The sequence below is a fragment of the Sorex fumeus genome, unplaced genomic scaffold (assembly GCF_029834395.1).
Source record: "Sorex fumeus unplaced genomic scaffold, SorFum_2.1 ptg000063l, whole genome shotgun sequence".
NCBI lineage: Eukaryota > Metazoa > Chordata > Mammalia > Eulipotyphla > Soricidae > Sorex > Sorex fumeus.
In genome coordinates, this window is record NW_026606120.1 from 15058972 (window position 1) to 15086909 (window position 27938).

Sequence of the window (27938 nt, forward strand, 5' to 3'; positions counted from 1 at the left end):
TAACTCAGAACCCCTCTAATCCCCACTTATTCATGCTCTGTCATCATTCCCCACACTCGACACTCAGTCATCCTCTCTTCTTACTCTACCTTTACCGTTTCCTGTACACCACTCTTGCTCATCATGCCCTCTACTTACCCTTACTCATCCTTCTGCCTCACTTCACACTCAACTCCCGTATTCCACACGTACTCCACACTATTACTTACTCTATACTACTCTCCTCCTTACTCTACACTACTCCCCGTTCTCCATGCTTACTCATCTTCCTCTTGATACTCATAATTTTCCATATTTTATAACAGCATTTCTCAGTCAGAGATCATATGGTCCCCCGTGGGTCCTGCAGGATATTCCAAGGGCACAACAGGTGGAAATTTCATAAATAGAGGCCATGACTCTAGACAAGGGGACCAACTAGTGGAATGAAGCAGGGATCCAGGAAGGAAACAGGGTCGGAAGGGGACCACGATCAGAGCAAAGTTGAGAAATTGCACTCTGCACTGAATTATCAAACCCATCAATTCCATGTATACTTATGTCCTATCACATCAGATTACTCAGTATCCCTTCTTTTTTTTTGTTTGTTTGTTTTTTGTTTTAAATTTTTTTTTATTAGTGAAACACCATGAGGTACAGTTATAGGCTTACAAATTTTGTGCTTGGGTTTCAGTTATACAATGATCAAGTGCCCATCCTTCCACCAGTGCCCGTCATCCATCACCATGGGTCCCAGCATCCCTCCCACCCCCCCATCCCCCCCGTCCCATCCTGCCTCTGTGGCGGGGTATTCCCCCTTGTTCTCCCTCTCTTCTTTTGGGTACTGTGTTTTGCAAGAGAGACATTGAGTGGCAATCATGTTTGGTCTATAGACTACTTTTAGCATGCTTCTCCCACCCTGGGAGGGTCCTCACAACACCCTTCATTTGGTGCTCTCTTCTCTATCTGAGCTTCCTTTTCACCTAGGACGTGTGGCTGGCCTTCCATTCATGGAGCAAAATTCCTGGTACTAATCTCAGCCACTCCTGGGTGTTAGTCTCCCTTTTTGTTGCTTTATGTTCCCCAGATGAATGCAATCTTTCTGTGTCTATCCCGCTCTTTCTGACTCATTTCGCTTAACATGATACTTTCCATGTAGTACCACTTGTATGTAAATTTCATAACTTCATTTTTTCTAATCAGCATCCCTTCTTACTCCACACTTCCTCATCATTTCCCTTCATTCCACATTTATTCTCTTCCTTACTCTTAACTTACTCGTCATCCCTCCTTTAGTTCATATTGGCTCGCCTTCCCTCCTTACTCTGAACGTACTCATTCTCCTCCCTCACTCTGTCTTGCTCACTTTCCCTCTTTGCACTTAGTCATCCTACTACCTCGCTCCATATTGCTCACCTTCCTTCCTTTCTCTATACTTAGTCATCATCCTCCCTCAGTCTGGATTGCTTAACGTTCCACCTTACTCGATCCTTTACATTCTCCACAACACTCCACACTTACTCATCGCCATCCCCAATATTTCACACAGACTCGTTATCCTCCCTCACTCCACACTTTCTCTTCGCTCCTCCCGTTTTATGCTTCTTCCTCATCCCTCCTTATTCTGTACTTATTTCTCATCCTCACTTACCCCGTACTAACTCATCATAGCCTCTTGCTTCACACTTACTCATTATACTATATTGAGTACTCCATACTTCATTCCTCCGTACTTTGTCCCTCCATGACTGTTCATGTGTGAACACAGAGAACAGAAGTGTCAGGTTGAAGGGAATGGGCATCATCATACAGGCGAGCAAATACATGCACAGCGGTACATAAAGTCACGAAGCTATAGTGACCCCAAAGCTTTCCTTGATTTGTGTGATTTCCTAACACTTTTACATATATTAAGTCGTAAAAATGCGGTAAGTAAAATGTGCGTTTTTCTCTTACCAATCTTCTTCACTGTTTAGGTGTTTTAATAGCATGTTATTTAGTTTTTGCGACAAGAATGACTGCCGACCAGGCAATCATCTTCGTTCGAGCAAAGCGACCCAACTCCATACAGACTCGAGGACAGCTGCTGTGTATCCGGGAATTTACTCAGTTTCTGATTCCCCTGCGCAACATTTTCTCCTGCTGCGACCCCAAAGCACACGCTGTCACCTTGGCACAGTACCTCATTCGCCAGCGGCACCTGCTTCATGGCTACGAGGCGCGGCTTCTGAAGCATGTGCCCAAAATCATCCACCTCGTTTGCAAGTTGCTCCTGGACTTAGCTGAAAACAGGCCCGTGGTGACGGAGGAAGTGGCACCAGCACCCGGCCTCTCTGCTGAAATTGAAAAGACGGTGTCTGAGATGGTGACGATGCACCGGGACCAGGAGCTGCTGTGGCCTGGTAGTGACACGTCTGACTCCTGTACCCCTTCCCTGGTGACAGCAGACGGTGAAACTCAGGGTATGATTCTTTCCAACGAGCACGAGTTCGACCCTCTTTGGAAGAGGCGGAATGTCGAGTGCCTTCAGCCCCTGACTTGTCTGAAGAGGCGACTCAGCTACAGTGACTCAGATTTGAAGAGGGCTGAGTGGCTTCTGGAGCAAGGGGGCACTCCGTGGACGGCACCTGTCCACTCCTTGCTTGACCCTAACTCCCGCCAGCAGAAGCCCCTAAGCCATTGTTGCACCCCCCAGACTCCCCACGTAGACTTGTGTAAGGAAACTCTGATCCATAACACATTTTCTTTCTGGAATCAAGCCAAATTTGGCGGCACGGAGGGACTCAAAGATGACAGGTCACCAGTTTCTTATCGAAAGAGTAATCAAAAGGAAGTTCCGCGAAGTCGAACTTTCTCTTCGGGTATTTCGTGTCCATTCAACCCTGAGGAGTCAGGGACACCCAACTGTGCACATTTCCAAAAAGAGCCAAACCGTTCTCACCAGCAAAAGCTCACTGGCCTGTACGAAGCCCCAGGCCGGGCTTCTAGCTCGAACACAGGGGACAGGGAGGCCCGCTCCATGCCTGTGGATTCTGGCTGTAGTTCCAAATCACAGGTCTTGGCTGGATCTGGACCACAGGGCAGCAAAGACCTTTCTGAACAGTCAGAATTGAGTGTCACTGCAAGGAGAGTCCTGGCGGCCAAAGCCCTAGCAAACTTAAATGAGTCTGCAGGGAAGGAGGAAGTGAGGAGGAAGGTCGAAATGTGGCAGGTATTTGTATGTTATTTACATATGTCATTTGTCACTGGAGTTGGTTGGCATGTCAGTATAATGTTTGTTTGGGGGCCACACCCGGCGGTGCTTGGGGCTTACTCCTGGCTCTGTGCTCAGGGATCATTCCTGGTGAGGCTCAGAGGAACCGTATGAGATACTGGGGATCGAACCCAGGTCAGCCATGTGCAAGGCAAATGTCTTACCTGCTGTTCTATCACTCCAGCCCCTTTTGAACTTCACTTTGCCGGGCTGCCATATAAGCTGACTGTCAGAGAGACAACAGATGCAGGACTGTCGTATGAAGTCCCGTTAGTTGTCTGTGTGAACAGAAGTGCTTAGTGCTGGGTCCTTTGTGGGCAGCCTGACCTAGCCAGGGGCTAATGTGAATTCATGCCAGCAGCAGCTTCCTTCTTTCCCACTGGGTCTGTGGGATAGACCGCTGGACAGGTGGGCAGGCCACAGCTCGACAACTCTGGGAAGTGACCTGATGTCTCTAACCCAAAGTCTGGGAGGGGGTTCTGCCTCTGCCGCTGAATCACTGAACTAGAGACGGAAATGAAAGCCAAGAAAATTCTTCCCCAGTACATAGCTCTGGTTGTTGAGTGAAGACAGGTGAGGTGTGATAAATGCTTCCTTTCCATCACCTCTCCTGGCCCTCTCAATCCTTGGTCATGGCAGCTTCAGGGTCCTGAGAATGGCAAGGAGCAACTAATGACCCGACTGTGTCCCTGTCTGACCTGAGATTGCACCTTTGGGACCAGTTGTTGGTTTTGAATTAGAATGTAAAATTTTTTTTTTTTACATTTTTCTGTTTGGATTTTGGGCCACATCTGGCTGTGCTCAGGGTCTACTCCTGGCTCTGTGCTCAGGGATCCCTCCTGGGGACTCAGAGGACAATATGGGATGCCAGGAATCAAACCTGGGTTGGCCACTTTCAAGGCAAGTGCCCCATCCAGTGTATTTTCTCTCCAACCCCAAATTTAAAATGTTCAACCCCTTTCATATGTTGTACCAAAACGATGGCCTTTAATCAATTATGCAACCCCTCAAATAAGGAGCTGTGGAAGAAAAGCCGGCTTGAGGAACTTGGTTTTATGAACAAACGCCCTCCCCAGGTACAGGACCGAGCAAAGGCCCTATGCAAGTACAGGCCTGAGCAGAGCCCTCCCCAGGTACAGGCCTGAGCAGAGCCCTGCCCAGGCAGAGGGCTGAGCAGGGAAAGTGTGACTCAGCGACATCTTGATCTGCCTGGATTACCAGGAACCATGTCCACCACTCTCTGCCACATTGCCCTGTAGTGAAGTCCAGGGTGGGTGCCTCAGAGGGGGTGACAGGGGCATCAGTGATGCAGAGGCGGAGCGCGAGGCAGCTTTGCCCTGACAGGGCTGCACCCAGGGAGCCTCCAAATTGCCTGTGTTTTGCTTCTCATGTACATCCCGTAGGAAGTGTCTTCGTTAGTTTCTGTCCACATCTGGCAAGGTCTGTGTCCACTCAGTCCTGTGTCCAGCAGCCTCCAGGAGGCCCGTGGGTCTCGAGATCATCCTGGATCACCCCCCCCCACCCGACCCCGTGCCCAAGCTGAGCCCCACCTCTGGCCCACACGAGACCCATCAGCTTTTCACCTGAATGGGTTGGGCTCCGCACCCCCACTTTCTAGGTGAATTCTAGGCCTGTCAGTCATACACCAACTGAATTCTGGAGAGAGTAAAATGACCATGACGTGAACAGCATCAGATGCTATACCTCTACTCAGCCCTTTAGCGTGTTATTCCTAGTGAGTTTCTTAGCCGTCCTGGGAGGCAGGTGGTGTATTTCTAGGTTCTCTGTTAGTCTTTATCATCCTTATGAATTGGGTGCCTAGGCTGGGGTGTCGAAAGTCCACGGGGGTCAAGTTACTTGCTCAATCACAAGTCACTGGGGGCATAGTTTGTGTGTTTAATGCTTCCTGTCACTCCCGATCTTTCCTAAAGACATTCTTTTTCTCACTTGCATTATAAACTTGAATAAAAAGCTCTTTTGCCTTAGGTATGATCTCTATGGAGTATGAAAGACTTGACATAACTGAAAGAATTGGTTTATTTATGTGATAATAAAAAGCATCCAGATGCCAGAAAGCTCTGTGCATGGCAGAAACATCAAACTGAGACAGAGCAGAAGTAGGTAGGAAGCTTCTTTTGCAGGCTTCTTGCTTTGGGCCACTGGGCACATTATTCCGTATTTGTCTCTGTGGCCTCCCTATCAGGTTGCTAAAATTCAGAGATAAGTCGTGTGTCACAGTAGCTCTCAGGTCGGAAGGGTTCAATCAGTATTAGGTGGGCAAATAATATATGGAAGCACTTCATAGTTTACTGCTGTTGGAGACAGACGTGTTTCTAAGACAAATATCAATTCTTTCAGGAATTAAGAGCTCGTTTCATTTTCCCAGCTCTGTTAGGCAAAGGTTTTGGATCTTCTGCGTAAAAGATCTCTAGGCATTTGGTGTACTGGCAAGACTTTCTAGTTATTTCCACTCTATCACTTCCAGGATGTGGGACCTATTATTTGTTGAGTTCTAAAGAGTGAGACCAGGGAGGTGGAACAGAGGGCTGGAGTGAAGGCTTTGCATGTAGGAACCTGGGCTTCAGTCCCCGGCATCACTTTGGTAATAACTCTGAGCCTCATGGCGATGGCCCCCACATAAAAATAATAGTAATTCTATAGAGGACTTTTAAAATGAATCTGAAAGAAAGAAAGCAGACCACGTTTTCCCACTTTCATGCCCCACCTCAAAGTTTCAGTCCCAAGCTTTCTCTTGGTTAGTTTTCCCTAGAGTAATTTGCCAGTTGCTCTTAGTCACACCTTTTCGTCGTGGTGATTCTCCCTCATGCAGTATCTCTGTGTTGTTCACTGAGGCTGTGAGGGGTGAGCTCCCTCCTCAGGAAATGCTGCTGTTCGTTAGAAGTGAAGTAACCAACTTGGGCAAGACAAGCACCTTCTCGGTGCTGGGAGGTTGGTCAGACCTCTTGGTTTTTCTACCCAGCAGCACGTGTGAGGCAAGGACTGACTGCACAGAGGGAAATCGAGGCCTGGAGAAATGGAGCATCTGAACCCATTCACTGCCTCAGAAGTGGGGAGCTGGAGGGGTCCCAGTCCACAACCCAGGACCTGACTGGGGCTTATTAGTCGTCCAGTGGTGCCACCCGCCCTCACTCTCAGCCCTCTGCTGCCCCCTTTGTCCTTCCCCTCCCCTCTCTCCCCCTTCCCCTCTCCTTTCCTGTGCGTCTCTGTCTTTTTTCTTTCTTTCTTTCTTTTTAGAAAGAACTAAATTCCCGAGATGGAGCTTGGGAAAGAATCTGTGGTGAAAGGGACCCTTTCACCCTCTGTAGCTTGATGTGGTCGTGGGTGGAGCAGCTGAAGGAGCCTGTGATCACCAAAGCCGACCTGGACATGCTGGTCAGCGCACGCGCAGAGGCGGCCGAGGCACTATTCCTGTTGGAGAAGGTAAGCTCATTCTTTGACGGACCGATGGCAGCAACTAAGGCCCTTGTGTAAGCTCTGCATGCTAAGAAGAAGGCATTAGAGGCTGGAGCGATAGCACAGCGGGGAGGGCGTTTGCCTTGCATGCAGCCGACCCGGGTTTGATTCCCAGCATCCCATACTGTTCCCCAAGTGCCGCCAGGAGTAACCCCTGAGCATCGCCAGGTGTGACCCAAAAAGCAAAAAAAAAAAAAGAAGGCATTCTTTTAAAACTGGAATTTGTGGGGCTGAAGAGATAATAAGGCAGGTAAGGCATGTGCCTTGCATGCAGCTGGCCCAGGTTCAACCAAGGGCCCCGTATATGGTCTCCTTAGCCCCATCAGGAGTGATCCCTGAGCACAGAGCCAGGAATAAGCGCTGAGCACCAGGTTACACCAGGTGTGATTCCCCCCCCCCCAAAAAAAGGAATTTGTGCATAATCTCATATCTGAGTCTTATTTCAGTTTTTCCAAGGTAAGTGTAGAAATGCAGACCCAGTATAAACATTTAGAAGATGCGAGAAAAAGGGGCGGGATGTCTGTAAAGAACCACTTTAAACATTTTCAGATTTTTATTCTAAATACCTATGTTCAACTTGGTTAATAAACCTATAGTTTTACATCCCATTTTTGCTCACAAATTATAGCTATTTCCTTATATTAGTTTTTTTGTGAAAATGAACTATTACAGTAGGTAGTAGTACTTTTCCAGGAACAAAGGGACAAGACGTAACTATCGACTTTATCACTTTTAACTATTTGTTTCTACTTTTTATTACCATGAACAGATATTGTTCTTTTTTATTTTATTTTTTTTGAACTGATATTGTTTTTAAAAAATACTGTGAGTTAGGCTGGAGTATTTATATTTCTCCACAAAGTGCTGTGTGGCACATACAGATATTGATGAATATGGGTTTACCTAAGAGTCTGGAAGGGGAAAAAGAAGAAAGTGATGATGGTCACCTGGGGAAAGATCCTCGGAGACCTGGACTGGCAGAGTGGATACTTGCTTTCTTCTGCAGTCCTTGCACAAGTTGGTGTTTTAACCAGAGAGAGAAAGGAGAGAGAGAGAGAGAGAAAGAGAGAGAGAGAGAGAGAGAGAGAGGAGAGAAAGACAGAGGGAGGAGAGAGAGGAGACAAAGTAAGAGAGGAGAGAGAGAGAGAGAGGGCAAGAGAGAGAGGATTATAATTTTAATTGCAAAGAGACTTTGTTGTCCTTGTCATAGTCACTCGCGTTCCCTGCTGTGCCTCAGTGCACCCTGTTATCACTCCCAGGTCATCTACTGTGGCACATGTACACCACAGACAGTTGCACAGTTGAACCATTGCGCACTGCATGGCGTGAGAAATAAAGGTGTTGATATAGGAGACCGCCTTGCATCCGGGCCCCTTGGGTGAGGATATATCCTCAGCAGTTCCATTTTGGAGGCGAAGCTGATGGGATAAGGGAGTAGAGATGACTGTCCAGTTCCGTGGGTCGTGGGGGCCGGGCCTTTTCCAGGTTCCACCTAGAAACCAAGAAATCCATTTCCGCCTTCACCATGGCCAGCCCCATGGCCCTGAGAGGTAGGCGTCTGCTCAACAGAGAAGGGAAGCTAGAACAGCTCACGTCAGAGCGGAGTCCCAGCTCCTGCCCTGTGTGGCATGTCAGGCCATGCCAGTGCCACAGCCACCCTTCACACACAGCAGGTATGCTCCTTTGTCCTACAGGTGGTTCTGTGGGTCCCATTGATCCTCCCGGGCAATTTCCAGAGTGAACTTAGTGTCTCTAGAGTGATGTGTGCCTCATGCCTGTTGCTCAAGCGGTGACCGTTCCCTCAGCTTCTCTAAGGGGAACAGCCTCGAGAGTCTATCGGGGGCTCGTCTTTCTGCTGTGCTCCCCCCTTCAGTGCTGCCTTGCTCGTGAAGGACGTGGCCGTCTCTAGACCCTCTGCCCTGCCCGGGACCTGCTGCCTGTGTGCAGGGCAGGACGCGCAGACCCTGAGCTCTGGGTGTCCGTGTGTTGTGTCTCAAAACAAACTAGAGTGGAACATCTCTTCAGCCTGCTGCAAGGAAAGCACTTGATGTGGAATTGCACTCTCCAGATTTATTTGTACTTTATGTCAGAAAAATCAGCTTTGACTTTATCTCCTAAGTGCTTTTTTGAAAAAAAAAATTTAGTTAAGAAACCATGATTTATGAAGTTATTTATAGTTGAGTTTTTGTCGTGCTGTGTTCCACCACCAGTGTCAACTTCCCTCCACCAATGTCCCGAGGGTCCCTCCACCCCCCAGCCTGCCTCCTCGACAGGCACATCGTTGAGTTTGGTGGTTGTGGTTTGGTTCTTCTGCTTTCATGGTCCAGGCACTGGTTAAACCACATAGACACAACAGCAGATACTGACTTGCCCTTAGTAGCTCATTCAGTGTCTGAGAGGATGCATCCTCGGATGCAGACCAAGGCTCAGAAGTCACTGTGAGTTGATTTCTAGAGGCATTTTGGAATCCCTTGTTTGATTTTTTTTTTCCTTTCTGCAAAATCAGGGTCAGCACCAGACCATCCTGTGTGTGCTGCATTGCCTTGCCAGCTTGCGGACGCTCCCAGTGGATGTGGAGGAAGCTGTCTTGGCCCACAGCATCAAGGCTTTCACCAAGGTGGGTATGCAACCTCCCCAACACACACCACAGGCAGTGACTCTCTACGAATCCACAGCTCACACATCAGCAACCCTCTCCCCAAAACTTCAGCCGACTTTCCCCCGGGGAGAAGGATGCTTGACCACTCTTGAAAGCAGAACTGTCCCCAAATATCAGTTTCCTAACAGTGGTTTGAGAAAAAAGCTACACTGTGGGTTTTTTCAAGGAGAACGTTAGAACAAAGAGCTCTTGTATGGGAACAATTGGGTGCTGAGAAAGTATTTTTAAATCCTGAGCCTAGTAGGAATCAGAGTTTTTTCTGGTTGAGCCAATTCTACCTGGGGTCTGAACAAGAAACCATCTGTTGAGAATTCAGTAACCAGGATTGGAAATTCAGTGCCATGTCCTGGTTGGCAAATCCTTAGCAGAGAGGTTCTGTTTTCTGTTTTGTTTTCTTTGTCTTTTTTTTTTCTTTTTGTGTCACTCCTGGCAATGCACAGTGGTTATTCCTGGCTCATGCAGTCAGGAATCACTCCTGGCGTTGCTCGGGGAACTATATGGGATGTTGGGAATCAAACCCAGGTCAGCCCCATGCAAGGCAAACGCCCTATCCGCTGTGCTATCACTCTAGCCCCTCTTTGTCTTTTTAAGTTTCCCTCCTTGTCTTGAATCAGCCCATCCTGGTCCAAGAACGAAGCAAGATTCATGCTAAGAGAAAAAGGTTCCCTCACCCCTTCAACTAATGTGTTGGTTTCTATCCTAAATGGCATCAACACATCATTAAACAAAGAACCCAACTTTTGAGAGGTACCAGTGTCAGTATGAACCTTACTAATCATCGTCGTAGTTGGTGTTTGTACATACTCACCAGCCTCCTCCTCTCCACCTTCTGAAGTGAGGTATCATTTGTGGCTGCTCAGTCCCTTCTTGAGACCTTCCAGAGTCAGTAGCTCAAACCTGGATCACATGAGCTTTTTGAATGTCTATATTAGACTTTCCCAGAGAAGAGACCTGCTGTGTGGTGTGGGCTGTGGTTTTGTGTCTAGCAAAATAAACTATTTAAACGATTATTTGTTAAATTTTTGCAGGGCCAGCAGCGCACCTCACCTTGAAGGTGTGAGGTCCTTGGTTCGAAACCTAGCACTGCAAAAAAAATTTTTTTCCAAATGGAATAAAGAATACAATCATTAAGATAAAATGACATTTTTGCATTTAACTGGAAAAAAAATTCCTTATTGGTCTCTCTCTGAAAGCGGTAGGAATTCTTTACAACTTCTGTTGGCCTTTTGGGAGGACACTAATGAGAAGCTAAATATACTAGTTGCTCCAAATTTATTAAAATGTCAGGACACCATTCTGGGGACTCTCCCTGGGGCACAGCATGCAAGCTGGCAGCCCCTGATCTGGATTGGACGCGCTCTCCAGCAGCCTCAGCAGAGTCTGTTTCTTGTGGAAGAAACATCATGGTCAAACCTTGGCAGGCTTGCTTGCAGCCCCTTCGTCAAGCATTGGGACCACCTCAGCCTGGGCGTTCCTCAGCTCTGCGGCAAACACATTGTCTGTGCAGCCCCCTCCACAATACCCTCCTCTCACCCAGAGGAACCCAGTTAGGAGGCACGTACAGCCTTGAGCTGTCTCACCCAGCAGTGCCCGTGAGGCTAGGCGGTGAGCTAGGCAACGAGCGTTCTGTTCGTGTTTGCAAGTGGGGGGAGCGGAGGCAGGGCAAGGTTGAGCCTTCCCTCCTGGCCTTCCCAGGAAAATGATTCCTCCTCCCAGTGTCCACGCATTTCACTGGGGGAGGGGACTGGGCTAGAAGCCTGCATCTCTGCCCAGGTCACACCTAATCCTGTGTTAAGTAAACAGTCTCAAGGTGATTACCTGGTGCCTTCCCTCTGCAGCCAGAGTAATACCTGGTGCTTTCCCCCTATAATGAATTACTTTCCTTTTTTATTTTCCTTTTTGGGTCATACTCAGTGATACACAGGGGTTACTCCTGGCTCAAGCACTCAGGAATTACTCCTGGCGGTGCTCAGGGAACCATATGGGATACTGGGAATCGAACCCAGGTTGGCCGCTTGCAGGGCAAACTCCCTACCCGCTGTGCTATCACTCCAGCCTCTAATGAGTTACTTTCACTGAGGGTTTCATGTGTATCAAACATGTAGGAGTTCTACTGAGTAGTAATATGCTATTTTTCAGACAGGTTTCACGGAGGCTGGTGCCCACTTCTTGCTCAGGGCACCCTCAGACTCACAGTGAAGCCTCAGAGCAGAGTAGGCATTCCCTGGCTCCCTCAGAGGCCTTTCCTTGACTGTCAGTGATGAGTCTCAGTTAAACCATCACTCTCAATTTGACACTCTTCATGATGGGGCATGTGACTTTGCTTCATGTCTAGGTGCTGCGTTGGCTTGTTGCTGTTGTTTTAATTTCCTTCTTGGGCCAGAGAGATAATACAGCGGGTGAGGCTCTTGCCTTGCACATAGCCAGCCAGTTTCCATCACTGGCATCCCGTATGGTCCCCTGAACTCGCCAGTTGGGCAGAGCCAGGAGTAACCCCTGAACTTTGCCAGGTGTGGCCCAAAAACAAAGAATTAAAATTTTCTTCTTAATGCTCAGGTGGACATGATAGATAGTTCCCATACAGCCTCAATTAAGAAAAAAATGTGTGAAATGCATTTTGTGTTTTTAAATTTTAGTTTTGGGTTTGTTTCTAAGACCTCGTTTCCCTCCCCCCCCCCCACCCTCCTGCTTTCCTCCCAACATTGAGACTAATTAAAATTCACATTCATGTGCCCTGAATATGACTTTTCTTTGTCGTCAGGTTAATTTGGATTCTGAAAATGGACCGGTAGTTTATAACACCCTGAAGAAAATATTTAAGCACACACTGGAAGAAAAAAGGAAACTGACAAAAGACAGCCCCGTGCCTGCCACTTAATGCTGTCGCCTCGAATATTTCACCCTAAAGGTCAGGCAGCACTTCTGCCCAGCGGTCAGCAAGTCTGGGGCAACTGTATCATGCAGCACTTTATTTCAGATACTCTCCGTTTGTGCGAAGAATGCTCATTCCTCTCTGTAGCCATTATTTATTGGAATAATCTCTTTGAGCTTTCTTTTCGTTGAAATTGCCCATTAAGTGGGTACCACTTTTCTTCACTTAACTGAATTAATGTAGTAACCGCTGTATGACTATTTCAAGTATGTGGCATTTTACATCACTATTCTTTGACATTTTGGGAAAAGTTGTAACTCTTCTTTCCAAAACAGCTGTTCTGTTGACCAAAACTCTTCCTTAAGAGTTTTTACCAGAATAGATCGTTTTAGTAGTCAAACCTAATTGTGTATCCATCCCCTGATCCAGGACCTATGGAAGCCACCAAGTGTCTTAAACTATTTTATATTTCTTATTTGGAAACCTCTTGGTTCATTTGAAAAGGAATTTGGGGGTGGGGATAGTTGTCGTTTTTATAAACGTTGCAAAGCTCTCCCAAGTGTATTATTTTAAGGAGTGATTTCCATTTGTATTCCAGGATCCTGTGGGAGGTGGTTGGGTTGGCTTTACGGCGGAAGGGAACGTGCCCGCGTGGGGCTAACTGGGGCTAACGGCTTCTGCACGCTGCCTCCGTGGGGGTGGAGACATTCTCAGCGCGTCAGGCCTCTCCCACTCCCGAGCTGCCGGCTTCCTTCCAGCGGAAGAGGGAGCTTGCAGAGCAGCGTGGGAGGCTGCCGGAGGCGATGCCGCGGGGAGGACTGGCTGTGGGCAGCCCACAGCTGCCGCCAGAGGCAGCTCTGCCCACCCAGCCAGCGCCAGAGACAGGCCTGACTCACACCTTCCACTGCCACCAACCCCTGCAACCAGTGGGCTCAGGGTTCTGTTTTGAGGGCTACTTTTTTCCTGTGTAAGTTCACGCTTTTGAGTTGAGTCTGATCATGCAGGTTGCATGCACTTGACTGGCTTTAGGTGAGAAGGAATTGCCTTTAGGAGTTCGTGGGAGACCAAGCTGTCAATCAGCATTTAAAGCCATAAAGACTCTTTAAATCAATTTGTACAGGGACTGAGGAGAGACATCACAGAAAAGGTAATAGTTTTATCGCAGAAAATAATGTTTCTCAATAAAAATTATATCAAACTAGTAAAAAAGTTCAAACTTTTAAAATAAAGGACTGCTTAATCTTAGTGACAGACTTTCAGGGTAAACAAGACAAATTTATAACAGAATTTCTCACATTTCTGAATCCAGCTCTAGCACATCAAAATTAGTCCTCATCATTCTTAATTTGTTGGAAAATGCCAAATGCTGTTTTCTCCCACACTGGATTTTCTTAGGAAGTCAAATCCAATGAATTTTAATGAACTGCATTGCCCATTGTAAAAAAATTTTTTCAAGTGCCTCTTCTGCGAGAAAAGAAAGAACTTTTATTCGTAGGTACATTGCCTCGCTAGGTATCTGTACTGACATCCATGTGTGTGAAAATACACTTTGCAAGAAAAAAAGATGTCTGCCCTCATCTTAGCCAGTCTCCCCTGGGCAGGTGATGCCACAGCTCATTGGTTGAGTGGCTGTTGGCCTGTTAGTCTAAACCGGTGGTTTCCCGTGAGATAAGAGCTGTATGGCTGAACACAACTCTTGTGGTGCTCATCGAATGTCCCAGGTATAAACTACCCAAAGAAGAGAAATGGTGAGGAAAAAAGGACGCCAGCAGTATGTGAGTATTGTGTGTGTTAGAAAAATGAGAATAAGCTCTATTCCTCATCTCATTCTTTGCCTGATGCTCTGGAAGCCGTGTGTGTGTGTGTGTGTGTCCTCTGAGGAAACCTGTTCTTATGATTAATCTCCTGACACACACTGAGTTGCAAGGCAGTGCCAGCTCATTCTGGCCAGTCCCATCCATGGATCAGAATGACCAGAGAGGGCACCAGATGGAGAGACTTCAGAGCCATGAGGGAGGGTGCCCTGGCTGCTGGGGTGGCTCCTGCTTTGAGATAACTGAGTGGGTAAATGCTTCTGTGTCCAGAGGAAAGGAATCTGCCCAGCAGAAAAAGTGACAGAATTGCAACATTCCACTGGGCAGAGGTGGGAAGGGTCAGGAGCACATGCAGTAGAATTCAGCAACCCACCATACTCTGCCTCCTACATCTTTCAGCAGAGAATTCAACACCAACCACACGCTGCCTTCTCTCACCAGGCAGAAGAGGTTTGTCACATGGCTCAACCTAAGTGGTTCTTCTAAAAGGTAAAAGAAAATGATAAAGTTATTCACTAAATCAAATCAGGTATTTTTGCAGATGGCATGTAGTCATGCAGTCATGTAAATGAGAACCTGTTCCCCAAACTTCTTCCCCAGATGGGTAAATGAGTGAAACATTCTTTTTAACCAAGAAAGCCAGGAAGCCAGGGCCAAGCAGCGTAAGGTGGTGAATTATAGTGGATCAGCAGGCACCTTTCCTTACAAAATAGGCTTCAGAAGGTAAAAGTCCTCTTGAGACATTATTTCCGGTAGTTGGAATTTGTGATGGGTGGCAGGATGAAGACTCACCACAGGCCACTACTGAATGATTCCATTGTGACTACTTGTAAATCAGTTTTATTGTGTCAGGCTGACCCAAGATCAGTCCATGCCTAAAAGCATAATTAAAAAATAATGCACCACTGCACAACAGCATTTGTTGAGTTTTTCTCCTGCCTCTCTATTCCTAAACAATGTTCAACAATCTAGAATCAAGAAGACTCATTTATTTATTTTTGGTTTGAGGCACATACCTGACAATGCTCAGTGGTTATATCTGGCTCTTCACCCGGGAATCACTTCTGACAGTGTGGGGGGACCATAGAGGGTGCTGGATATCACACCTGAATCAGCTGTATGCAAGGCAAGTGTACTATCTGTACCTGCTGTACTATCATGATAGCCCCAAGAAAACTCTTTTAGAATCTGAACCACATTCATGAAAAATAGTATCAAGGAATGGCCTTCTTGATTCACTCACACTGAAAATGTATTAGTGCTTAGTAATTTGGAATAGAGCCAGCCAATGAGGAAGCCAATTAATCATTATTAATCCCAAATTTGGGGCCCTCCAAAGTATCAAAAACTTGGAGCATGCATTCTATTAAATGCAATCAATAAAAAAAGTGTTCACCCAATGAATCTGACACCTATTTTAATGCCTGGCACATGGAGGGGAATCAATGCATGGAGATCAGAGAAGGGACAGAGGAAGAAGAAATGGGAGAGAAATCATTCTCCCTGCTCAAACCCAGTGCAAGCTTTAGTTCTGGCTGAAGTGGAAGAGCACCTCCTTGCAGGTCATTTTATAACCAAATCACTTTGGAAAGAGCAGCAAAACCCAAGCCAAGAAAGTGAGCAGGAGAAGCACACAGGTTCAGAATCTGAGGAGCATTGGAAGCCCCCTGAGCTCCCTTCTGCCTCCCCACACACATCCCCAGGTTCCAGACTCTGCTGCTGGCACTGCCAACCCAGGATTCCTCAAGGAGGCAGGGAACGGGGAGTCTTCCCACAGAAGGCCCTCGAACAGCACCTGCTCCAGCCAGATACCTGTGGCCATTAACAGTGCTGGTGCCTCCCCCTTCTAGACCCCCATGGAAGCAGGAGGGGACACATCCCACCATGCCCACCCAACAGAAGCCTGGGCAGGGGGAATTCAGTATCCAAGTGAGCCCCAGTCACATTGGAAGCAGCCACAAGACAAGGCAGTGAAGGTGAAATGTCGGGAGAGGAGCCTGCCCCGGTCCAGGGCTGTCAGTGCTCTATTTGCCCCTCTGGCGTCCACCTATCTCTGATGTGACTCCACTCAGTCCACAGGCAGGGCTCTGTTTCCCTCACTGTGAGGGGTCAACAAAGCATGAAGGATGCACATCCAGCAGGCAGCCTGTTACCTCTGCACCCTCTTTCCTGGTGAGAGCAGGTCACCTGGGCAGCTGCACTCACTCCATCATGACAATGCCAGGCTGCAGGGGCAAGATTAAGAACTCACCCCTTCCTCCTCCCCACCCCCAGCCATCTGCAAGGCCAATGAGTCACTGCCAGGCGGGGCAGGCCCAGCGGCTGCTGAACAGATCCACCCACCTCAGCATGTGATTCTAGAACCCCCAAAAGGAAGCAAGAATGTGCTACAAGAGGATGCTTGGAGTTGCAGAAAGAAGAGGAAAACAAAGAAGTTGGCGTCGTAGACTGTTTATAATGTAAAAATCATATTTAATGACTTAAGCAAAAAATGATAGCATCTGATGTGTATGAGTATAGAGGAAATGTCTAGAATGTGGTGTATATATGGGCTCAGAGGAAGTAATGTTTTATTGAAAGTAGTCACTGTCACTGTCCTCCTGTTGTTCATCGATTTGCTGGAGCAGGCCCAATAACGTCTCCATCGTGAGACTTGTCGTTACTGTGTTTGGCATATTGAATATGTCACGGGAAGCTTGCTGGGCTCTCTGAGAGGGGCGGAAGAATCGAACCAGGCTCGGCCGGGCTGGCTGCGCGCAAGGCAAACACCCTACCGCTGTGCTATTGCTCCAGCCCCATTGAAAGTAGTAAAAGTTAAAATATAAATAAAAATCTTTTATTGAAAGTAGTAGTAAAACATAGAAAGTATCATGCTAAGCAAAATGAGTCAGAAAGAAAGGGACAGACATAGAAAGATTGCATTCCTCTGGGGAACATAAAGTAACAAAATAGGAGACCAACACCCAAGAATAGCCTTGATAAGTACCAGGAGGTTTACTCCATGGCTTGGAGGCCAGCCGCACACGCTAGGGGGAAAGGCAGCTCAGATAGAGAAAGGAGCACCAAATAAAGGGTCTTGGGAGGTTCCTCTCAGGATGGGAGATGCGTAATGAGAGTAGACTATAGACTGAACATGATTGCCGCTCAATGTCTCTTTTGCAAACCACAGCATTCAAAAGGAGAGAGATAACAAAAAGGAATGCCCTGCCACAGAGGCAGGGTGGGATGGGTGGGATGGGGGGTGGGAGGGATACTGGGATCAGAGGTGGTGGAGAATGGGCACTGGTGGAGGGATGGGTATTCGATCATTGTATAACTGAAACCCAAGCACAAAAATTTGTGTTTCATAATAAAAATTTAAGGAAAAAAATAAAAGAAAAAAGTAGTAGTAAAAAGTCTATTGATATGATATCAGTTTCTCTTTTTTGGTTGTTTTTGTCTTGGGCCCACACTAAGCTATGCTCAGGACTTACTCCTGGCTCTGAATTCAGGGATCACTCTTGGCAGAGATTGGGAGACCATATGGAGTGTTGGGGATCAAACCTGGGTTGGCCGCCACATGCAAAGCAAGTGCCCTACCTCCTGTACTATTGCTCTGGCCCTATTTATGATTTGAGTTGATTCAGTTTGGTTTGGGGCCATACACAGTGATGCTCAGGACTGTGCTCAGATATCACTCCTGGCAGTGCTCAGGGAATCATATGGGATGTCAGGGATCAAACCTGGGTCAGCCTTGTTCAAGGCAAGTGCCTTGCCCACTCTGCTCTTTCTCCAGCCCCTCGATATCAAATTCTTGAAATTAATTTCTTGTGGTGGTCCTACCCAGGTGCATTTTCTCTAGGACCCGATAAGCAACATGTTGCTGACACCTTTCATCCTTAAAAAGAATAGCTAAATGGAGCTGGAGAAATAGCACAGTGGATAGGGCATTTGCCTGGCATGACAGGCAGCCCAGGTTTGATCTCTAGCATCCCATATGGCCCACCTATCCCTGCCAGAAGTGATCCCTGAGTACAGAGCTAGGCGTACTCCCTGAGCACAGCTGGGTATGACTTTAAACAAAAGCAACAGCAGCTAACACCAAGAGCTTTGTTGTCCTACTAGTGCCAAGATGGTACGATGCAGAGCATGTTTTAAGTCCTCTAGTCTTTCCGTTTCAAGCACTGCTGTCTTATTAGAGAGCCTGTTGTACCTTTGGCAGCCTCAGTGGATTTTCTTCTATAATTAAGAACATGTGTAGAGCATACTTTATCATGTGTCTGTAATCATTCATTGGTTGATTCATTCTGTAGCAGTGATGCCTTATTTATATATACACCATCTTCCTCCAGGTAGAGCCTCATAATTTCCTGGTAAGGCTCCAGTTTAAAACTTTCACACTGTACTGTTTTTGTCCTATTTCCAGGGGGATCCCCACCAATATTTGGCCTGCATTTCTCCAGTCTTCTTCCTTCTCGTACGTGTCTCATACATAACTGAAATGACTCTAGGCGGGATTTTTTCCTTGGTGAAATGATAAACATCTTTGGCTGTGCTGTTAGGGAGATGTGTGAAGACATCAACCAGCAAGGGAGATCACAAGGCTGACATCGCCCCTTCCCATTACTTGCACAGAGACTAAAAGTTTCTAGTTGTTCTGTCCCAGATAACTGAATGGCTTTATGGCTTTTTCCAAGACATGACAATATTTGCCTGCCATATCTTTTTTTTTCTTTTTGGGTCACACCCGGCAATGCACAGGGGTTACTCCTGGCTCATGCACTCAGGAATTACTCCTGGCAGTGCTCAGGGGACCATATGGGATGCTGGGAATCGAACCCAGTTTGGCCACGTGCAAGGCAAAAGCCCTACCCACTGTGCTATCACTCCAGCCCCGCCTGCCAGATCTTTATGATAATTGCTGGAATTTATGAGCTGGGTCAAATCCTGAAGAAAGATGCCAACATTTTTCTTCCAGCCTCTCAGTAATTTTTTTTACACCACCTCTCCTACCTCAAAGCTTTTTATTTGGAGGCTGGGGATGTAGTACAGTGGGTAAGGTCCTTCCCTTGCACACAGCCAACTTGCTTTTGATCTCTGTCATCCCATATGATCCCTCAAGCCAGGAGTGATTCCCGAGTGCAGAGCCAGGAGTAATCCCTAAGCATTGCTGGATGTGACCCTCTTGAGTCCCCCCAAAATAAATAAAATTAAGGTGTTAGCATGATCTGTTTTTCCAAAAGTTCTAGGACCTTTAGAAGGGTCTAACTTCTTAAACTGTTGTTGAGACCCCATATGAGGTCATGCAACTAAATCTGTGTGTCAAAAAAAAAAATCTTAAAAATTTCTTTTGAGAGAGCCAGAAAGATAATACAGGTATTAAGTTGCATAACTTGCATACAGCCGACTTCAGTTTGATCCCCAGCATCACATCATCCTCCGAGGATTGCTAGGTGCAGCCCTGAAGGTCCTCAGCATCACCAGGCACCAGAAGGTGGGTCAAAATTATCGCCAGCATTGTAGGGCCTAAGCAGCACCATATTCTCAGGCTTTCGTGTTTGAACCACAAGCCCAGTTGGCCAAGAATTGCCAGGAGAATCCCCTTGGATCTTGAACACCATTTTGGTGTTGAACACTGCCCCCCCCCATTTGATTTTGAAGTATGTATGGAGATACTAAATCAAATAGTACATACATGGGAAAACAGAGGAGAAAAAATCCTAAAAGTTTCATATCTACCTACTATGTGATCTAGCTATTTAACTTGTATATGTTTACCCAAGAGAAAAATGTGTTTGTCTCTACAAGAATGTGTACATTAACAACAGCTTTATTTGGAATAGCCAAAAACTGGAAACTACACATATCAATGAAGAGGTAAATGTACAAATAAATTGTGGTTGATCCACAGATGTAACGCTATCCAGCAATGCAAAGGAATTCTTGAGATATACAACAGGAATGATTTCAGCCTAAAAGTACTTGGTAGGAAAACCAGAAAAGGGGAAAAAAAAAGTACATGTTGTATGATGTTATTTATAGCAAACTCTAAAAATAAAAGTGGATGTGGGGGAGTAATCTAAATGACAGAAAGCAGATTTGTGGTTTCCTGGGAGTGTGAAGGGTGAGTGGAGAGGAATCACAAAAATTCACCATGGAACTTTCTGAAAGATGGACGCATTTGCATACTGTTACGTTGGTCTCATCGCTATATTTGTGTCAGAGCTTACCAAGTGTTGTGCTTCACACATATTTGCATCAGCTTTATATCAATTTCGATGTTACAATAAGATAAATAGAAGTGTGTTTCCTATGAGTGGGCTGTGGTTTGGAAGGAGGAATGTGCAAGTAGATGGAAGGAGATTGAGATGAGGGCTCTACTTTTTCAAAGGAACATGAGCTTCTCTGGATTGATCTTATAATGCAAATTTGCTCACCTCTTCACTATGTAATTTTACAATGTTAAAAAGAACTGCCTAGGGACTGGAGTGGTAGTACAACTTGGAGGGCATTTGCCTTGCATTTAGTTGACCTGGGTTCAATTCCCAGCACCCTATAATGTTCCCCTAAGTTACACCATGAGTGATCCCTGAGCACAGAGCCAGGAGTCAGTTCTGAGCACCAGCGGGTATGACCCAAAAATCAAGACCGGAAAAAAAAAATGGCTAGCCCAGAAGAGAGCTGTTAACTGTTAACCTTCAGGGAAACTCCCTGAGGTCTCATTTTTATACTAGGAGTTTTGTTTTTGTCACCTGCAGTATCATTAAAGAAATGGAAAATTATTCATATAAAATGTTGTTAAGAATTTCTGAAAGACTGGACTGGAAAAAAAATCTGGTTTTTAACATGTCTTTCCCTCTTGAGTTATGTCTCTAAATATTACTTGGAAAAGTAAAACACTATTTTTCTAGACTCTGACTAATGCAAGGATTTTTTTTTTCTTTTTTGGCGACTGCCCATTCAGCACACAGCCCCTATTACTAAGTGTTTGTCTTCCTGCTTTCTATATTTAAAGTGTTCAGAGGAGAGTCAACTGTTGGAGCCACATAATAATTTTCTTCAACTGTTAAGAGTTCTGACAGTGACATTTACCAACCGATTTGAGGGTGCAGAGATCCCTGCTTCTTTCCAGCACTTCAGAAAGGGTTCCCCCTGTTGCTTCCCTCAACGGCTTGCTTGGTTTGCTCCTCACCCCAGGAACTCGGACAGAAGGAGCCTCCTGGCTGCTGCCCAGGAACTGAGTCATGAAGAAACCCCGGGTGTAAAATAAACCTCAGACAACAGAGAAACGGTGCTTTAAGAAAGGGCTGTGGAAAATAAGGGGGCTGTGTCTGAGATCCAGAGTAGAAAGCTAAATGAAATGCGGGGGCCACGTAAATGCTTCTCCTGTGATGCCATTCAGTCCTCACTCGAGCCCCTGCAGAGTCTCCAGGCTTCAGGACCCAGGATTGGTGACCCCACAGTCACACAGCAGCTGGGCCAGGCTGCCGTAGCCTGGAGCAGGAGGCATTTGAGTTGGTTCCTTGGAAAAGAGAGAAAAGGCTCCATGATGCGGCCAGTGCATGGCTTTGGCACTAGGCATGTGTAATAGGAAGGAGAGTTCTGGACCTAGAAACTATGGAAGTGCCTTTTGTTCTTTTCTTTTTTTTCTTAATTTTTTATTTTATAAGATAGTTCATAATATTTGATTACATTTATTTATTTTTATTTGATTACATTTAATATTCAAACACCAATCCCACCACCGTTACATCTTCCCACCACCCAATTTGGGATGTTTCCATCCCAAGCCCCAAGCCCTGTCCCAAAGCACAACCGAAATAATATATTTTGTATTGTCTGTTATGAAGAACTGCTGAAAATGCTTACAAAAAATATTCATATAGGAAACAGTGTGAAGATTGTTCTATTTTGGCAGCGGCTATTAGGATATCACTAACATGTTAAAAGTTGAGTGATGTGAGCTTTGGTATATGTATATAAGGTAAAGGTAAAGGCCCTCCCGTTGATCATCGATTTGCTCGAGCGGGCCCAGTAACGTCTCCATTGGAGACTTCGTTGTTACTGTGTCTGGCATATCGAATACTCTCGGTAGCTTGCCGGGCTCTCCGAGAGGGGCGGAGGAATCGAACTCGGGTCGGCCATGTTGGCTGCTTATAAGGCGGACGCCCTACCCACTGTGCTATATATGAATATACATATATTTCCCTCTATGATTTGTTCTCTACTATCGGAACCCCATCAAATATGGTGCGGTACTTATGGAGAATGGGTAGGGAGTGTTTCTTATGATGTGTCCAGGAATATGTTCACTCGTCGGCCGGAGCATGTGGGGAGTGAAAAGTGCCTTTTGTTCTGAGGCCAGATCATTCTGACTCTCCAGGGTGCATTAAGAGAAGGCTGGGGCAGAAACCAGAAGTCTAAGTCTCACAGACTCCTCCACTCCCACCCTAATTAAAAAAAAATCCATAAACACAGGGATCAAGAGCAGCACCTCTTTGGCATATGGTGCCCACTCTTTCTGCCATTACAGTACCGAGCTCCATAAAGACATAAAGACAGTGCCAGGGCAAGTAAGAGCCGGGCAGACACTGGGCAACTCTGCGCCTCACTGACGAAAAATCATGAAACATGGCTCAAGGAGATCCCAGGAAGCTGAGAGGCAGCTTGTCATCGTATGCATTCTTTGTACAAGCTTACCGAGAGGAGCACAATAAAAGCACCCAGATGCTTCCGTCAACTTTTCAGAGTTTTCTAAGAAGTGCTTAGAGAGGTGGAAGACCATGGCTGCTAAAAAGAAAGGAAAATTGGCAGGTATGGCAAAGGCCAGCAAGGCCTGTTATGAAAGAGAAATGAAAACGTATATCCTAAAGGGGAAACAAAAAGGAAGTTCAAGGATCTCAGTACACCCAAGAGCCTCCTTCAGCCTTTTCCTTGTATGTTGAGTATCGCTCCCCCCCCCCCCCCAAACCAAGGAGAGCATCATGGCCTGTCTATTGGCGACATAACAAAGAAACTAGAAGAGATGTGGAACAACACTGCTGTGGGTGACAAGCAGCCTTATGAAAAGAAGGCTGCTCAGCCGGAGGAAAAATACAGAAAGGAGATTGCTGCATACTGACCAATAGGGCCCAAACGGGAACTGTTCGAGTTGAAAAGAGCAAGAAAAAGAAGAAAAGGAGGAAGATGAAGATGATGAGTAAATCAGTTCTAACCCAGGTTTTTACATTCTTGTCTATATGGCATTTATCCCCCACCCCCACCTCATACACAACTCATTCCTTTTTTTTAAAAGAAAAAAAAATTGAAATGTAAGGCTGTATAAGATTTCCTTAAAAAAAAAACCCAGAACCTAATCATAGCTGACCTTCACAGTCTTATCCAGAGCCCCCCACACATGAGAATGAATCCTCCGGAAACCCCAGGAATGCGGGACCAGTGACTGAAAACTCCAGGCTTCACGGAGTCGGGAATGGACTGCCTCCCCCATCTCCCTGACCTTCTGGTTTCCTGGCAGTCATGCCCACAAACTGCCTCTGGGTGCCACTTAAGCACATTAATGGTCATGATCCAGAGACTCACAAATGAATCCCAGAAAAGAGCAACACACTGCAGGGATGCCTCTGGACCACAATTATTTAAAAGTTTAGAACTCTAGGAGCACGTGGTCAGTTAAAGCAGGTTCTTGTTGGTGCACAGCACAAGTTGCTTATATAGGAAGATGTGTTTTCTTTCGTCTTCACTTGTCTCTGATGCCGCTCACATGAAATAATTCTTATTGTTAACTGAAAACCGCTCTGTATCTGCAAAATTAAAACGTTTCAGTTGTTTTATTTTTACATTCTGAATACTTCTAAGTAAATATTAGAAAAGAATAATAGCACCTTTATTTCCATACTTAAATCCAGTGTCCACTCCTAGTCTGCATTCCCCTTAGGTTGTGAAATCTCTGGTTGTAGTGATGCTGGGGCTCGTGGTTGTGCCCAAGAAATGTTAGCTCTCTTTGACCCAAGTCTTCTGTCCCTCTACCTAAGCCTGTGTCCATCCATTAACTTACCTCCCAGCTCCCCCTCCTTACCCCCCTGGCACTCAAGACCTTCAGCAAGGCAGATTTTGTCCTTCAATGCCGAATTGCATTCTGGATGTAGGTAGGTCCAAAGCAGGCTGCGGACTTGTTTCTAGCTGAGCTGGAGATGTGGTCAGTCCATGAGGAGCAGAGGCTATTTGTGCCCGGGGACTCTTAAAGGACAAACAGATCTCTAGGAGTTTAGAGGCTTCACTTCTAAACTTCACTTCACTTGGGATTTCCTCTTGCACACAAGGAAATCGCCATTCTCCATTCTCTTGGTCCTTTCTGCCTAAGGGAATGAGTTGTTTAAGAACATCTCTTCCTTTCATCTCCGTTAGTGGCTGCATGTCACCCCCAGGTCTGTTTTCATTTATAGTTTATTTTTTTAATTATTTTTTTTAAAAAACTGGATTTAAACACAGGAGTTAACAAAGTTGTCCATAATACAGTTGTTTCTGGCCTTCAGTGTTCCAACACAAATCCCACCACTAGTGTGACCTTCCCTTCACCCTTCACAAACCTTCCAAGTTTCCCACCTACATCCCAAACCTGCCTCCTTAGCAGGCACACAATGATTTGTTTTATATTGCTTGTTACAACAAAATAGCAAATGGAATTATCAAAAATACTTCAGCCAAAGAAAATTTGTGAAAACTGTTATGCCTCACAATGGGGTCATTAAAGTTCATTGAGGGTTTATGGAGCAGTTTCTTGCTAGTTGAGCCTTCTGTGTTATTGTTTTTGTTTATTGAGCTTAGTAGGCTTCTATGCTACTTTCCCATCTGATTTGGTGTGCTCCTACTAGAATGTCAGTCCAGGGAAATTTGGAGGTGTTCCCGCAGCTGCATATGCAAGTTCCAGGAGCTCTAGGATCTGTAGAACTGGCATGATTCTCAGTCATACCCCTCCCCAGGGGGCTCCGTCCGAAGCTGTGAGTTTCAGCAGCCTGACTTTCATCTCTTCCTAGGTTAGTCATTAAACTGTGAAGCTGGGCCATTGTTTACAGGGTGGCAGCTGTGGGATTATGGGTCTTGGGTCTGTTTTCTTGATGGAAGACATTTTCACTGACAGATCATTGGCCCAGGGTGTCTGGGTGAATCAGCCTCTGGCTGTTGTGAATAAAGATGGGGCACACATGCACACTGACAGCGGTCCCTGTGTACCCGCTGCCTCTCCTGGGTACCAGCTTAGTAAAGGGCCATGGCTGTGGTGGCAAGCAGCTTTATAAACAATGGATGCTACTGTAGTCTTCCCTCTTCTGGGCCCTGCACAGAACAGGGCAGCCCCTATTCCTCACCTTCCCTACCTCAGCCCCCACCCCTCAAACCCACATTCCATTTTGTCCCCAGTTACTGGATAACTTTCAGCTCCATCTGCTATCTCGGGATCTCTAGCTTTCTCAAAGTCCATCTGGTCACATCCTACCTCCTCTCTGTCCCCAGTAACCACTTGTGTATGGCCTGATCAGCACCAAACAGAGCCCAGGTTCTGATTTCTAAGCTGCTTCCCTGGTGACCTTTACCTGCCCACCATGAGTCAGTCTCCTGGGGGGTCGTGTAAGTGAAACACTTCTCTGTGGAGCTTCCCCAAGCTCCAGGCCAAGAGAGCTTGTCTTAGGGCAAATTCTTTTCCTAGGAGAGCGCTTGCCTCCTGCTGGGGCTGTGTATGGGCCGCTGGCCTACTTGGCCCCTCCAGCAAGCATGTTCCTGGAAGGTGGGGGCAGCTGCTGAATTCTATTCAAGTCCCCAATACCAGCAGGGTGCATGGCACAGAGAAGTGTCCAAAGGAGGGCTGCCATGGAATGGGGCAGTGTGGAAATGGGAAAGGATGAGACAGAGCTTAGCAACGGGAATGAGTTAGGACCAGGGAGGGCCATGAGGGGAGGCGTCCGCCTTCTCTCAGCAGGGAAAGGAACACTGACTGCCCTAACTCATTCCGAAAGCAGAAGCTGCAGCCCCTGTTTCTGGATCTCTGTCCCCCCCACACCCCCTGCCAACGCACCACCCAAGTCCCCTCTCTGCTCATTTTTATTTGTATTGTTTTTGAGGAGGGGAATTTGTCACAGCTAGTACCTAGGGACTATTTCCCAAGGTGCTCAGGGGACCATATAGTGCTGGGATGGAATTTAGAAGTCCAGCGTACAAAGTCCACACTCAGTCCTTTGAATCCCTCCCTGCCTGCCCCTCTCTCCTATCTTGAGGTCACAGGCGATGTCTAGGGTCCAAGTCCTTTCCTACCATTCTTGGAATTAGCATGGACCCAAACTCTTCTCTTTGAATAAGCTTTTCTCTCCTGGCCTCTCTGACTTCTGGCTTCTTTTCTTTAAAGGCTCCTAATAGCAACTGCCCTGTTTTATCTGGTAGCATTGCAAATCTTGGGCCAGAGGGATAGTACAGGGTAAGTTGTTTGCCTTGCATGCAGCTGACCCTGGCTCGATCCCCAGTGCTACATATGATCCCTACGTCCTGCTGAGAGTTCTCCCTGAACACAGAGGAGTAAACCCTGAGCACTGCCCTATGTGACCCAATGCCCACCTCACCTCCACCCCCGAAAAGGGAAAGAAAATCATACTGCTTAGTGTAGGAAATAGGTTTGTCTATTAAAGCATATAGGGGATAGAGAGATGATACAGGGGTTAAGGTTCTTGCCTTGCATGCAGCTGCCCTTGGTTCCAACTTGCAGACCCTGTTCATGATGGTCTTGTCTTTCCAGATGCAAAGAGCTGGAGGGAGGTGAAAATGGAGCCCCTGTCAGTGATCCATAGGGCTGTAAAGTGGCTGACCCCTCAAATTCTGAGTCTTTTAGAGGTAGAAAGAGGAAAAGAGCATGGTGGAATATTTATTCATCTCTATGATTAAGAAAGAACATTTCAGTATGGACAATTCTCAAAAAAAAAATTAGAAATTGAGCTCCCATTTGACCCTGGGAATATATCCTGGAGAGGCAAAAAAGTATAGTAGAAATGACATCTGCACTTGTATGTTCATTGCTGCACTTGTTTACAATAGCAAAAATCTGGGGGAAAAAAACCCAAGTGCCCAAGAACAGATAACTGGTTAAAGAACCTTTGGTACATCTACACAATGGAATACTATGCAGCTGTTAGAAAAGATGAAGTCATGAAATTTGCATATACGTGGATCAATATGAAAAGTATCATGTTTAGTGAAATGAGTCAGAAAGAGAGGGACAGGCATAGAAAGATTGCACTCATCTGTGGAATATAAAGTAACAGAATGGAAGACTAACACCCAAGAGTAGTAGAAATAAAGACAAAGAGGTCTGCTCCACCCCTTGGAAACTGGCCTCACATGCTGGGGGAAAAGACAGCTCAGGTAGAGAAGGAAACACCAAGTAAAGGATGTTGGGAGAACCCATTGGGATTGAAAGATGCGCGCAGAAAGTAGACTATAGACCAAACACAATGGCCACTCAATACCTCTATTGCAAACCACAACACCTAAAAGGAGAGAGAATAAAAGGGAATGGCCTGCAGCTGAGGCAGGGTGGGGTGGGGGGAACGGGGTGGGGGTGGGGAGAGGAATGCTGGGAACATTGGTGGGGGAGAATGGGCACTGGTGGAGGGATGGGTAAATGATCACTGTATGACTGCAATGCAAACACGAAAGTTCGTAAGTTTGTAACTGTACCCCACAGTGATTCACTAATAAAAAAAATTTAATTAAAAAAAAAGAACATTTCACAAACCCCTCAGTTGAACTCAATGGCAGTCTTATTGGACAAAAACACTGACAAGACCATGCCAGGTGGTCTGAGAGTTGTCTGTGAACTGACTGAGATGTGATTTGAGAAGTGACTGAGAGGTGGTCTTGACAGAG

At 46.3% G+C, this 27938-nt stretch overlaps 1 protein-coding gene and 2 pseudogenes across 2 annotated transcripts in view; 2 read left to right on the plus strand and 1 right to left on the minus strand.

The window, feature by feature from the left end:
* PTPDC1 (protein tyrosine phosphatase domain containing 1) overlaps positions 1-12491 on the plus strand; it is a 62393-nt gene extending 49902 nt beyond the window's left edge. For both annotated transcript variants that reach the window (XM_056126985.1, XM_056126984.1), the window contains 4 exons: positions 1956-3190; positions 6488-6673; positions 9213-9323; positions 12127-12491. In XM_056126985.1, the coding sequence (XP_055982960.1) occupies positions 1956-3190; positions 6488-6673; positions 9213-9323; positions 12127-12243 (1649 nt within the window). In that variant the 3' untranslated portion in view covers positions 12244-12491. The remainder of the gene's footprint in view (positions 1-1955; positions 3191-6487; positions 6674-9212; positions 9324-12126) is intronic.
* Positions 12492-18125: 5634 nt separating this feature from the next.
* On the minus strand, positions 18126-22663 carry LOC130036134 (COP9 signalosome complex subunit 4-like; annotated as a pseudogene).
* Positions 22662-23233, plus strand: LOC130036135 (high mobility group protein B1-like; annotated as a pseudogene).
* Positions 23234-27938: the final 4705 nt, after the last annotated feature.